Source organism: Rhinatrema bivittatum, chromosome 1 (assembly GCF_901001135.1).
Source record: "Rhinatrema bivittatum chromosome 1, aRhiBiv1.1, whole genome shotgun sequence".
Taxonomy (NCBI): Eukaryota; Metazoa; Chordata; class Amphibia; order Gymnophiona; family Rhinatrematidae; genus Rhinatrema; species Rhinatrema bivittatum.
Genome location: NC_042615.1, coordinates 639,780,312 through 639,794,148, shown reverse-complemented (window position 1 = coordinate 639,794,148; position 13,837 = coordinate 639,780,312). Strand labels below are relative to the sequence as shown.

Sequence of the window (13,837 nt, the reverse complement as noted above, 5' to 3'; positions counted from 1 at the left end):
ATTTAAAAATGCGCAGTACTTCAGGTAATCTATGAAGGGCATTAACACTCAATGGAAAAAAATAAATTTAGAATTGTTAAAACGCAAACAGTTCATTACAATAAATTAGAGGGCCAGCCTAGTAGCTCAGAGGCAGTACGGTTGTAAATGGATTTTGTAAGTGGAATAGCATACTCCAAGTTGTACAGATCTTTGTAGGTTGTATGGTTCTGGGGAAGCCATTAGTAGTTATGTCTGTGGATGAGAATGATTCATCCTCCCCTCTCCTCTCCCCACTCTAATAAAATCTTGCTGCCACTTCACTGCCCAGCTACCTGGCATGCAGCTTGCTAAAAAAAAAATGGTGGTATCATGCGCTCATGTATCATGAGCTTGGCAGAATTTTGAAGGTGCTCGAAATGTCATTTTCAGTGGCTGACTTTCCAGCAAGAATGTGTGCATCATGCATGCCAGAGTGTGGGTGGGTGGGTGTGTGGGGGATTGAGGATGCAGACTCTTGTACTAGAAATTCTATGCATGCCATCTCTGCATGTAGTCAGGCTTTATACCTGAGACGCAGGATCTGATTTCAACCCTCTTCTTCCTATCTGATCACATTCTGGAAATCTTTTCTTTCTATACTTGATCTTATTGAATTTTGGATTACAATTTTGCTTCAAACTCCTTTCCTGAGGAATCTTGCTGTTGCCAGATATTGATCTGATTCATCAGGGAATGGTTTTATTTGTTACCTTCCATCTCTCTTGTTTTAACCCATTTTTCCATATTTTGGCAGATAGAGAAAGAATATAAATAATATTTATTTATTTATTTGAGGCTTTTTTTATACCGATAACTGTTTACACATCGCATCGGTTTACATGGAACAGTAGGAAAAGAACAATTACATGGAACAGAGAATAACATAGTATAAGATATCTAAAAAATGGTTAACAAGGGAGAATAACTATGGGAGGTAGTAATAAAAATATTAAAATTGAGTATGATGAGAGGTATATAATATGCATGCTTTGACTACACTTTTAAGTTATCCAGTGATATACCAGATTATTAGTCTTTAAGTAGAAAATGATACCCTTGATGTTTTCTTTTCCCTGATTTTCTAAAGAAAAGTTGACCCAAGATGTTTCCGGATCTGGAAGAAATATGTCACATGCAAAACAGTAAGAATGTGCATTTGGTTTAAAACAAATGCGCCAATCTGGATGAATGAGGCCATTATTGGTCCATTCCAAATGGAATGGACCCAAAATGGCCCCTCAGAAAAAAAAATTAAATGTTAGGGTATTTTTTGTTTAAAAGATCCCCCAAAAATCCTTTCAGTCCCCATCAGCCCCTCAGCCAAGCCTTGGGGGCTTGCCTGGGCCCATTAGACCCCCATTTCACTCCACAAAACCAGCCTCAAAGTCCAGGCCTACCTAGCTAGACTGAACTGAGCCCAGTTAAGGGTCTCTACAGGTTTCTCTGACCAACCTCCTCCCCCCCCCCCCCCCCCCCCATCTAGCTTACTGGGCTGGGGCCCTCTCTGGTCCCCACACTTGCCTTCCATTGGGTAGATGGCCAAAAAAAAGGGGCAGGAATAATGCCCGTTTCTCCTGTACCCAGGATTCCTTTTAAAAATGTTGCTGGCTGCCTAGAGGACAGCGCCAAAGTGATGTCACCCTTGGTGCCTGACTCAAGTACGCCTGGCACCATTATGTTATATGGCCTTGCAGTTGTACAGCCTTACAAAATAATGATGCCGGCCGCACCTGAGACAGGTGTCTAAATGACATCACTCCAGCTCTGTTCTCAGGGTGGCCAGTGTTATTTCTTTTTAAAAGGAATCTGTGTGGGCACCCATCATGGAAAGGGGTCAATGGAAGTGGGAAAGTCTTTGGCCGTGGAAAGCTAGGCTGGCAGATCAGAGGGCTCTGGGGAGGCCACCGGCTGGGCTTGGTTCAGCCAAGCTGAGTAGACCCAAGCCCTGAGGTTGGTTTTGTGAGGTGGGGAGGGGGTTGGAGCTATCCTAGTTAAGCTTGACTGGGGCCCCAAGGCTTTGTTGAGGGGTGGGAGGTGGGTTGGAAGGCCTCTGGGAGGCCCATGTCAGTATTGTTTTTTGTTTGTTTGTTGTGAGGGGGGTTTGTTTGTTTTTAAAGGTTTTTTTTTTGGGTGTTTGGGAAAAATAAACCAGAAATGAAAACAAAGCAAAACGTAGTTACTGGACCTGCTTATCCCTACACAACCATCTGTTTTCTGTACTACTTTCATGGCATTCTGAGTATGAAAATCAAAATAGAAAATTAATTTCTACCCTCAATTCAAAAGCATTATAAATGTAACAAGGAATATTGCAAGAGTGACTAACAACATTGTGTGTGACCCAAAAATGTATACCCTTTCTATTTATCATCAGAATTACTGATCACACATTGAGTCTGTCATTATGAAAGAATCATGGGCCTGAAGAATTTTGTGGCACAGTGATAGATGTATAATTTGACTAGATTGATTTACACACATTTGAAATCACATGGTTTTGTGAACGGCTTCATCATTATAGTAGATGAGAATTATTCTTTCTGCAGTTAGTATTTGCAGAATTTTTTTTTTTTTACTTTTCATCCTGATCTTCTCCCTGAATTAGTTTGGTATTATATAAAAGTAATAATGCAGCCTTAAAGTTATATAGCCAAAATAGAGAGACAGCTTTTAAAATTATATTTTCTGTTCTTTGGTTAAGGTGTTGGATTCAGAGTTGGAGGAGAGGTCGGCAGTAAATATTTTGTGCTCCAGGTACATTTTGGAGATAACCATGCATTCAAAGGTAAGTGCTGCCATTTTTTTTAATCCTCTGGTATAATTCTGAGACATATTTTTCTTCACTATATATATCTGTACTGTACACCATACTATTTAAAATGACAAGTTATGAAATACAGTATTCCATAAATAACCAGCTAAAACTGCTTAGCAATAACATTAAACATGAATGTAGACAGCTTGTGGGTTGGGAAGTAAAGCAAGTCATGATATCTCAAGAGCTGTGACATCATTGCAGATAACCCACTACAGTGCCAAATGGCTTTTGGAATGGTGCATGGCAGTAACTCATTCCTTTTCATTCCTGTAGAGTCAGTTTAAACTACTGAGACTGCTCAGCTTGAACATAAGTGCTTTCTGGTCATACAAAACTGGTACTGATGCAGTGTTTTAACTGAGATGGGGAGCACCATTACAGATTTGGAGCATCTATAAAGCACCTAAAGGCATTTAAGCCAATTAAATTGTTCAGCTGGCTGTCCTACCCCACATCTTTTATGTACATAGCCTCATCTTTCACAAGTTAATAGCAACTCGACCACTGTAGGGGATAAGTTGATGGTTTGGTATGTGAATCAAACGTTTTGTTTAAATGGGTAGGCATATAGGACATTGAAGGTGCTTATGATATCATTATATTGGGCACAATAGTCTAGGTGGTGTTTCACCAGTAGCCTATATAGAGGCATTATCACCTCCTTTTTTTTTTCCTACTGATTTATGCCTCTCCCTAAGAACCCTAGAATCCGTCCAGCTTTGACCACTGCCTTGTTTCACTGTCGCTACTTTGAGATCAGCCGACATGATCTCTCGAAATATCTCTCTTGATTGATGGACATCAGTATCTGTACTGCCCCAGTCTCCATCATGTACTGCTGCTACCTTGGATTGCTGTACCCTCAAATGCATGATTCTGCACATTTTTTTTGTTTGTTTTACGTTGAATCTTAACTGCCAAGCACTGAAGCTTTCTTAAATCTCTTCTCTTTATTTTTACTGTCTCAGGAGTTTCTACTCTTACAGATCTTAGCATTGTCTGACAAAGGCAAGCATTTTCCCACTAACCCACTCCAACATCACTGTCAAAAACTAAATAGAACTGGCCCCAGGACAGATCCATGGAGCCCTCATATTAAGCCCCATTTTTCAAAGTGAATTTTATTTTTTACAATCCTTCATGTTTGTTACTCAACTAGTTTTTAATCCAGGCTTGACTCAACTCCAGACTGCTGCGTTTATTTATGAGCTTTCTATACACGACAGTATCAAAAGCTTTGATGATATTTAAGTACATCACATCAGTACTTGCCTCTGATCTAATTATTCTGGTTACCCACTCAAAGAAGTCCATCAGCTTTGTTTGACATGAACTTCCTTTGCTAAAACCCATACTTCTTGTATCCTCTCAAGTCTGTTAGTATTCCTAACACCCAAGCAAGATGAGGCTGACTAGCCTGTAATTTCCATAATACCTGTTCTTCTCCAGTCCCATGGAAGTACTTCTATCTCCAAAGATAGATTTAACAGAATGATCAGTAGACTTGTGAGAACTTTGCTGAGTTCTCATCATATCCCAGGATGTTTCTCATCCAGCCCTATAGCTTTGTCCACTTTTAGTTTTGTTAGCTCCATGCAAGCACTCTTTTTTTTGTAAATGGTGTAGTGCCTACACCCTTACCATATGTACCCATTTCAACCACCTATGATCCTTTTCCACCCCTTTGAGCAATAAGCAAAATTCTTTAGTATTTCAGCTTTTTCCTTATATAGTCCTTTTGTTTTCTTCTCAGTCTCTCAATCTTCCCCTGTCCTTCCTCCTTTCACTGACATATCTGAAAAAATTCTCATCTTGCTTTATTGCCTTCGCTATCTTTTCTTCTGCTGACATCTTTGCCATATTGACGCTTTCCTGCTTCTCTGTTTTTCCAGATGCTCTTGTCCTACTTTTTCTTATAATGCCATGCTTTTTTACCTTTTTTATTTTAAAAAGTCAGAAATACACGTAGAGAGAGAGAGGATGGCAGAGAAAAGATTACCATGGGCTGGATGTGCTTGGGTATTTTTTAGTCATTACATTTGTAAAGGTTTATTTGTTTGCTTTATGTTTGAGAGGCATGCGTAAGATCAGGAAAGAGACACAAAAGCAGTATTAACAATTAAAATAAATTTACTCCTGGTAATATGAGAGGAAAATCATCTTTCTTGTATTCATTTTAATATGTCTGATCATTTTAGATTTCAATTTATATTCTCAGGTAGTTTGGAATTTTTTTCTTTTGCAATCCTGATTAAAAGATCATTGATAGAATGATCTGATCTGGAAGAAATGTTCTCCAGGAAGTATACACACTTAGAATGGAGCGATATAGGTGAAATATAAACATTATTTAAAATAAATATTCTTTGTGATGTGCTGTTTTTTGTATGTGGAGGTGCACAAAGGATCCTTAGTTGCAAAAAATGAGGCGATAGCGGAAGCATGACCTATTGACATCACAGGCTATTGGGGTAGCTGGGTTGGTACAGCAGGCCACTACTACCCAGTTCAGTGGTGGCAGGGGTATCTGAATGTATTCTGCTTTGAAATGCCAGATTTTAGCCTGGTGGCAGACCTGGAGGAAATAGAGGAAGACCATAGGGAACATAGCAGAGCAGTCCTAATTCCACACTGGCAGCCCTTGTGCTGCGCTAGAGGAGCAAGGACATCAGGAAGGAGAGCTTCAACTTAGTATAGCAGCAAGTGATCCTGTAGCCTGGACCTGCCTTCCAGGAGACGTATTATCTTGCACAAAGGATATGTCTCCAGGGCCAAGCTCAGATTGGAAGGTATAGGACTGCCATTATTAGCAAATCAATCATTAGAAATATAAATAGCTGGGTGGTCAGTGAGTGAGAGGATCACTTGGTAATTTGCCAGTCGAAGGTGGTGGGTCTCATGCATCACCTAGAGAGAATAAGGTAGGAAATGGCTGTCGTAGTACACGTGACTACCAACAACATAGGAAGATGCAGGAGGGGGAGAATCTGGAATTCAAATTTAGGATTTAGGTAGGAGATTGAAATCCAGAATCTACAGGCTAGCATTTTAAAAAATGTTCCCAGTTACAAAGTAGGACATGAGGATTTTAATGCATGAATGAGATGATGGTACAGGAAAGAGGGTTTTAGATTTGATAGGAACTGGGATCATTTTGGGGAAGGGGATACCTATTCCAGTGAGATGGGCTTACCTTAACCAGAGTAGAACCAGATTGCTAGAGCTAACATTTAAATAGGAGAGAGAGCAGCTTTTAAACTAGATCATGGGGGAAAAGCTATCTGATGCTCAGGAGCGCATGGTTCAGAGTGAGATCTGCTAAAGACGCTGTCTAAACAAGAAAGTTAGAGTATTCCACTAGAGAGATTGTGGTAAGGGCTGAAATAGCTCAGGTGGATTTAAATTTAGGGCAGACATATACAAAGACTTCAAATTATCTGCATTAACTGCTATTATTAAGCAGATTGTCAATAGAAATAAAAAGCATTCTTTTAATTGTATACAAATCTCAGAATTCTAAGAAATAAGATTGGAGAATTCAAATGAAGATACAGGCATAATAGACATCTTCAAGTTATGATGGAAAGAGGATAACCTGTAATTCCCAGATACAAACTGCATCAAAGTAATAGCGCACACCAAATTAGGAAGGGTGGCATCATATGTTAAGGATGGCAGAGTCAAGCAGGGTAAAAGTTCTACAGGAAACAGTCTGGACTCCGGAATCTTTATGAATAGAAATTCCATGTATGATAGGGAAGAGTATAACAGTGGGTGATATATCACATTCTCCCTGGCCAGAATAAAGAGTGTGAAATGCTAATACAATTAGAAACATGATAATGAAGATTTAAATTACTCCAATATTAGGTTATTGACTCATTAGGGCGTGCTAGGGAGTTAACATTTCTAGATGCCATTAATGATTGCTTCATGGAGCAGATGTTCCTGGAACCGATGAGAGGGAAACTACTTTAATTCTGGTTCTCACTGCAACGTCGGACTCTGTAGAAGGAGTAAAGGTAATGGAGCCACTTGGTGATAGTAATCATAAGGCAATCACATTTGACTTAATCACTGGAAGGGGATAGCAAGTAAGAAAGGGAGACTATGACAAAATAATGAAAATAGAAAAAAAAAAAAAAAGGAGGGTTAACAGTTTGCATGAGATGTTTACAAATACTATCTTGGAATCCCAGATAAAATATATTTAATATGTTAAAAAAAAAAAAAAAAAAGTTGAAGGAAGACCAAACGATTGCCAGCACGGTTACATGGTGAGGTAAATAGGCTATTAAAGGAAAAAAAAAGTCATCTTTGAAAAAATGGAAGGCAGATCCAAATAAAAATAGGAAAGAACATAAGCATGGGCAAGTTGAGTATAAAACATTAAGGCAGGCCAAAAAAGAATTTGAGAAGAAACTTGGCCATAAAGGCAAAAACTAATAATAAGCTTTCAAGTTCCTCAGAAGCAAGAAGCTTGTGAGGGAGTCAGTTGAAGCACTAGTCTACTGGGGGGGGAAAAGAGGGCTCAGGCAGTATGGGACATAGCATTCTTTACTGGGGAGGATGTTGATGATCTTTAAAAGTGATTATTTAGAGGAACTGAAAAAATTATTGAAACTGGAAGATGTAATAGAGCAACTTCATAAACTAAAGCATAACAAGTCAGCAGGCCTGGATGGTTTTCAACCCAGAGTTCTAAAAATTCAAATATGAAATTGTAGACCTGTTAGTGATATGTAATCTGTTATTAAAATCAGCCGCTATGCCTGGAGGGTGGCCAATGTAACATTTTTAAAAGGGCTCCAGGAACTATAGACAAGCCTGTTGTCTGTGCCAGGCAATATAATAGAAGCACTGCTTAAGAACAGGTTTACTGTTTATATAGTCATGGTTTAATGAGGAAGAGCAAACACAAATTCAACAAAGGGAACTGCTGCCTCATCAATGTACTAGAAATTTTTGAAGGTGTAAATCAGGGTTAGGCAGCTCCAGTCCTTGAGTGCCACAATTAGTTCTGGTTTTCAAGATGTCCACAATGAAAAATGCATGAGAGATATTTTCATGCACTACCTCCATTGTATGCAAATATCTCATACATATTCATTATGGATATCCAGAAAACCAGACTTGTCTATGGCACTTGAAGACCGAAGTTGCCTACCTCTGCTGTAAATAAACGTGTAGATAACAGCTAGATGGTTGATATGGTTATTTGGATGTCTCCGCTCGTTAACTCCTTCCCTCCCGATACCTAAACTCACGAGCTGCTAGCAGGATGATGATAGGAATTGGGGGGCATCCTGAGCTTGGACTGCAGCTGTGGGAATGACAGGAGAGGTTGATCTAGCTTCTATGGTCATCGTGTGCATGTTTCAAAGCATGACAGTGGGATTTGGGATAAGCAGCATGGAATTTATCTATACCTTGGGATCCTACCAGGTACTTGTGACCTAGCTTGGCCACTATTGGAAACAGGATACTGGCTTGATGGACCTTTGGTCTGACCCAGTATGGCAAGTCTTGTGTTGGATTTTCAGAAGGTATTTGACAAAGTCCCTCACGAGACTCCTTAAGAAATTAAAAAGTCAAGGGTTAAGTGATTTCCTACTGTGGCTTGGTATTGTTAAAAAAACCAAACAAAACAAAAAAAAAAAAACCCAAGAAAACTAGTTGGACTAAATGACCAGCTATCTTCAATGGAGAGAGGTGAAAAGTGGAGTTCCTAGGATCTCTGTACTGGAACTGGTGCTGTTTGCATTTACATAAGTGATCTGGAAAAGGGAGTGATGATTGAGATTGAATAATTTTGTGCTTTTACAAATTTGACAAAGTTGTAACAGGAACAGACTGTGAGGAACTGTAGAAAGACCTTGCTGAACTGGGTATCTAAGTGGCAAATGAAACATAATGTGGACAATTGCAAAGTGATGCACATGGGAAAAAATAATCCTAACTATAGGTACACAATGGGGTAGATTTTATAAATTTATGCGTGCGTGTATTTTTGTTCGTGCACCAGGTGCGAACAAAAGTACGCAGGATTTTATAAGATACGCGCGTATCTTATAAAATCCGGGGTCAGCGCACGCAAGGGGTGCACATTTGTGCAACCTGCGCGCGCCGAGCCCGGTGCGCGCTGCCTGTTCCCTCCGAGGCCGCTCCGAAATCGGAGCGGCCTCGGAGGGAACTTTCCTTCCACCTCCCCTCACCTTCCCCTCCCTTCCCCTACCTAACCGACCCCCCCCCCCCCCCCCCCGGCCCTATCTAAACCCGCCCCCTACCTTTGTTGGCAGATTTACGCCTGCCGAAAGCCGGCGTCACGCCCCCGACATGCCTCCTGCCCACCCCGAAATTCGTGCCGCCCACCCAACACGCCCCCTTTGCAAAGCCCCGGGACTTACGCGCGTCCCGGGGCTTGCGCACACCGCCGAGCCTATGCAAAATAGGCTTGGCGCGCGCAGGGGGGGTTTGGGGTAGGTTTTCGGGGGTTAAGCGCGTATCCCTTTGAAAATCTACCCCAATGTTGTGTTATTGTCAGCACTCAGGAAAATGATCTTGTGGGATAATATGTTAAAATCCTCGTTCAGCAAATTGTGTGGTCAAAAAAGCAAATGTAATGTTGAGAATTATTTAGGAAGAAATAAAGCATAAAACTGAGAATATTGATCTATTGTGCAACCACATCTTGAGTATTGTGTGCAGTTCTGGTCACCTCTTCTCAAAAAAGATATAACAGAACTAGAAAAAGTCAGAGAAGTGCAACCAAATCATAAAAGGGATGGAATGGCTCTGTTTAAAAAAGAAAAAAATGGAATGGCTCTGTTTTTAAAAAATGAAAAAAAAAAAAAAGGCTAAACTGGTTAGTTTTTCAGCTTGGAGAAGGGGATATGATAGAGGTTTAAAAAATCATGAGCAGGATAGAACGGGTAAATAGGGAATGGTTATTTACCCTTTTAAAAGTACTCTGACTAGGGGACATGCCATGAATTGAACAAGTAGGAGCTTAGAGGCTTATATCCCTCTTCCGCCTCCGGTTGAGGAACCGTCGCTCCCTGTAAATAGTTATCCTTTTTCCATGTGTTCATGTTTTTTCTCTTGTTTGCATCGTTTACAGTTCTATGTAATGGCACTGCCAAAAAGTTCTATGTAATGACACTGCCAAAAAGTTTTAAGTTATCTGTAAACCGACACGATGTGCAAACGGTTGTCGGTATATAAAAACCTATAAATAAATAAAATAAATATAAATATCTAGCAGATTCCCTGTTATAGGGTACGTGGTTGCTTCTGGGGGGGGGGGGGCCTTTGAGCTTCAGTCTTCGTTGAGCTGGGTCATGGGGCTTCTCTGCATGGCCTGCGTTATGGCGGGGGAGATTCCGGGAGAATGTTCAATGGTCTCCGGTGGGACATCTGATACTCGTCTAGCCTTGGGAATGTCTTCCATGACTGAATAGTTATTGCTAAAGGGGCTTGGTCGGGAAGAGGCCTCTGATGTCAGCCTTTTAGGCCATGTTCCTGTAGCTGCCTCTATTTTTCACCAGCAGTGGAAGGGCTCAGAAATGGAGTCTGAGTATCCTCTGGTCCTTATACCTGTCCCCCCCCCCCCCCCCAATCCCCTGATTCATTTTCCCTCGGACCAGTTTAGTTCTGTTGCAGAATTCTCCCCAGAGTTTTTTAAATTTTTACATCGGGCATTCTGTGCTATTCAGAAGCCTGATGGGAAGCCCGAATATTCTGCAGGGACTGTCAAGACTCTTTTTGTGCCCTGACTTTGGGCAAGCATTCTCAGGGATTGGCAGAACCCACTCTCCCTAGACCTGGAAAAACATCAAGAAGACCCTGAGGACTGGAGGAAAGGGAGGTTATCTTTAATAAGGAAGATGACACAATTATCAGTCTCTTTCATAAGGAAGAGATTATAGCTTTGATTGATCTGGTGGTTTCTTGCCCTGGAATAGCAGATGCTAAGGTTGAGGAGGCTCCTGTATGGAACCAGGCTGGCTGGTTTTACCTGACAATGAAAAGAGGTGCGTTCTGAGGTGCAGAAGATGGTGTTAGTGAAGTGGAAGTCTTATCTCAAAAGTGTGAAGAATCTTCTTAAATTTTTTCCTCCCCTCCTGAAGTGGTTAAGCACGGGTGGTTGCTGTGGTCACAGCTGTTACTAGATGTCATGGCACTTCTCTAAAGGACCCACAGGATAGAGATTCCCTTGAAGCATTTGTTTACTTCCGTAACTGGCAGCTCATATTTCTATTTGTGGTGGTTTTATGGTTCGGGTGTTCTTGCACTGGATACAACAGCTATAGGAAAGTGAGGAGATACTTAGATGTAGGCCGCTGCTGCTGTTTTGGTGGATGCCTTGTATGATCTTCTTCAAATTTTTTCTCTGTAAGCTTCAGCTGGAGCAACTAGGAGACTTCTTTAGCTTTGTAACTGGTCTGCAGATACTTGATTAAAGTCTTGGTTGGGGAAGCTTCCTTTTGAGGGGAGGCTATTATTTGGGAAAGATCTGGAACAACTGGTAAAGAATCTGGGAGATCTAAAGCCTCAAAACCTCTCTGAGGATAAGCCTCGCTCCTTCTATCAGTCTGCTAGAGATGAAGGTTAGTTTTGTGATTCTAGGTTGTGTAAGCCAGGTAAGCAGTGGCTTTGTTCCTTCTGAAGTTCACAAGCCTTGAGGAGCAGGGGTTTCTGAAAGCCCAAACCTGACTCTGTCTCCTCCTTGGGAATTGGTCAGCTTCTCAGTGAAGCTTGCAGGGTCTACTTACTGGTCCTTCCAGTAGGAAGTTACCTACAACTTTTTTTTTTTTTCACCAGGAGTGGACCTGGATAACCTCAGATCAGTGAGTGTGAGAGCTGATCCACCTCAGCTATGCCTTGGAGCTCCATGCTCAGATTCCCAATATGTGGTCTCTCCCTGGACTTCTACTGTCAAGTGTATCTGAATTCAAGAAAGCATGGGATAAATACAGGGGATCTTGGAGGGAGTGATGGCAAATTGTAGGGACTAGATAAATTGGACAGATGGGCAGCTAGATGGGTCACATGGCATTCCTCTGCCATCATGTTTCTGTGTTTCTGAGTAAAAATCAGTCTGTGATACTCAGATGAGGCTCTAGCTGTTCCAAATTGTGCTTCCAGTTTATTTTTCTAAGAGAAGGCACAGTAGCTACTCTATCTACTTTGTGGTTCCCAGGAAAGACTGAACTTACAGACCCATCCTAGATTTCAATCTGATTTCCTGTCTCCAGATGGAGGTGCTTCATTCAGGCTTCATGGAAGTTTGCCAGGGCAAGTATCTGTCTTCCCTGGATCTCTTGGAAACCTTTTTTCCTATTCCCATCAAGCACGAAGATCAGAAGTATCTCTGTTTTTGTGTTCAGGAGCATTTTCAATTCAGGGCACTGATTTTGGGTTGGCTGCAGCTCCATGGGTCTTCACCAAGATCATGGTGGTAGTGGCAATGTGTTTGAAATAAGAAGGGATCAATGTTCATTCCTGATTGGACAGTTGATTAATTAGGGCCAACTGATATCAAGAAGGTATTCAAACATCTGACCATGATCCAAATTTCAGAAAACTTGGACTGGGTAGTCAATTTTGTGAAGAGCAGTCTGGTACCTTCTCAGTCATTGAAATACCTGGGACTTCACTTCAACACTAAGGCTGGCTGGTTTTACCTGACAATGATAAGAGTAGACAAGCTGATACTTCAGGTGTGCAATTATCTTTCCCTTCTATTGCCAAGATCTTGGGATTAACTTCACCTGTAGGGTTCCATGGTGGCCACTCTGGACTTGTTCCCCTGTGCCAGGGCTCATATGAGACCTCGCCAGCATTTTCTTCTATCTCAGTGGTCGCCCTAATCTTAAAATTACGAGCTGTCTCTGCCATTGCAATCTGTGGTGATAAGAATTGCATGGTGAACAATCCCTCAGAATCTTTTGTGTAGTTTCAGTCTGATCTCTCCATCTTGTATTGTGGTCCAAATGAATGCAAGCATGTCTGGCTGGGGTTTTCATCTGGACTAGTTGACATAGGGATTCTGGTCTTCGGAGGAGGCAACCTAGTCCTTCAACAGGTTGGTAATCAGGGCCATATGGTTAGCTCTGTCTCATTTTCTTCCCTTGATACAAGGGAAAGCAGTATGGGTGCTGTCCGACATTGTTACAGTGGTAGCATGTGTGAACAGACAGGGTGGCACCAGGAGACTGGAGTGTCTGAAGAAACAAATCTTCTTTTTCCCTGGGCAGAAGAGAATGTAGCTTTTGTTGGCAACTCAGATTGCAAAATACGAAAATGTACACATGGACTATACAGGAAAACTTTGGATCCCGGCATGTGGGAGCTCAACCAAGATGCCTTTCATCATATTGTTCTCAGGTGGGTTTTGCCTCACATTGATTGGCTACTTGCAAGAATACTAAAAGTCCCACAGTTTTTCAGCCATTGCAGGGAGCTTGGTTCCCATGAAATAGATACTTTGGTTCAGCCTTGGCTGGAAGGGGAGCCTCTTTACTTGTTCCCTCTTTGGTCTCTGATTGGCAGGGTTCTGCAACAGATAGAAATGGAGAGCAGTCATGTGATTCTGGTGGCTCCAGATTGGTCTGTGGCTCCTTGGTATGCGGATCTGATCAGGTTTCAGGAATACCTTCCTCTGCACCTTCCAGATGCCATGGACCTTTTGATTTAGGGCCTGATTGTTATAGATGACCCTTCTCAGTTTTTTCTTACAATTTGGATCTTGAAAAGGTATGTTTGAGGAAGAAGAGCTAATCTTCTTCATTTATTTCCACACTTATGAAGACTTGTAAGACTTCTGCTTCCTTGCCTTGCATTCACATGTGGCGCATCTTAGAGATGTATCTTCAAGGTGTTCTGCAGGTAGCGCTTAATATCTTCTTGGCACTCTGATGTTCCCGGTATTTTGGCTTTTCTTCAAAAGGGTTTGGAAAAAGGACTGGCTTTGAATTGCCTGAATGTTCAGGTTGC

The 13,837-nt window shown here is 41.5% G+C and overlaps 1 protein-coding gene across 3 annotated transcripts in view; it reads left to right on the top strand.

Annotated features, from left to right (window-relative positions):
- Window positions 1-13,837, top strand: part of PAM (peptidylglycine alpha-amidating monooxygenase) — a 780,628-nt gene that overhangs the window by 443,502 nt on the left and 323,289 nt on the right. For all 3 annotated transcript variants that reach the window (XM_029572646.1, XM_029572654.1, XM_029572664.1), the window contains exon 8: window positions 2,723-2,806. In XM_029572646.1, coding sequence (XP_029428506.1) covers window positions 2,723-2,806 — 84 coding nt within the window. The remainder of the gene's footprint in view (window positions 1-2,722; window positions 2,807-13,837) is intronic.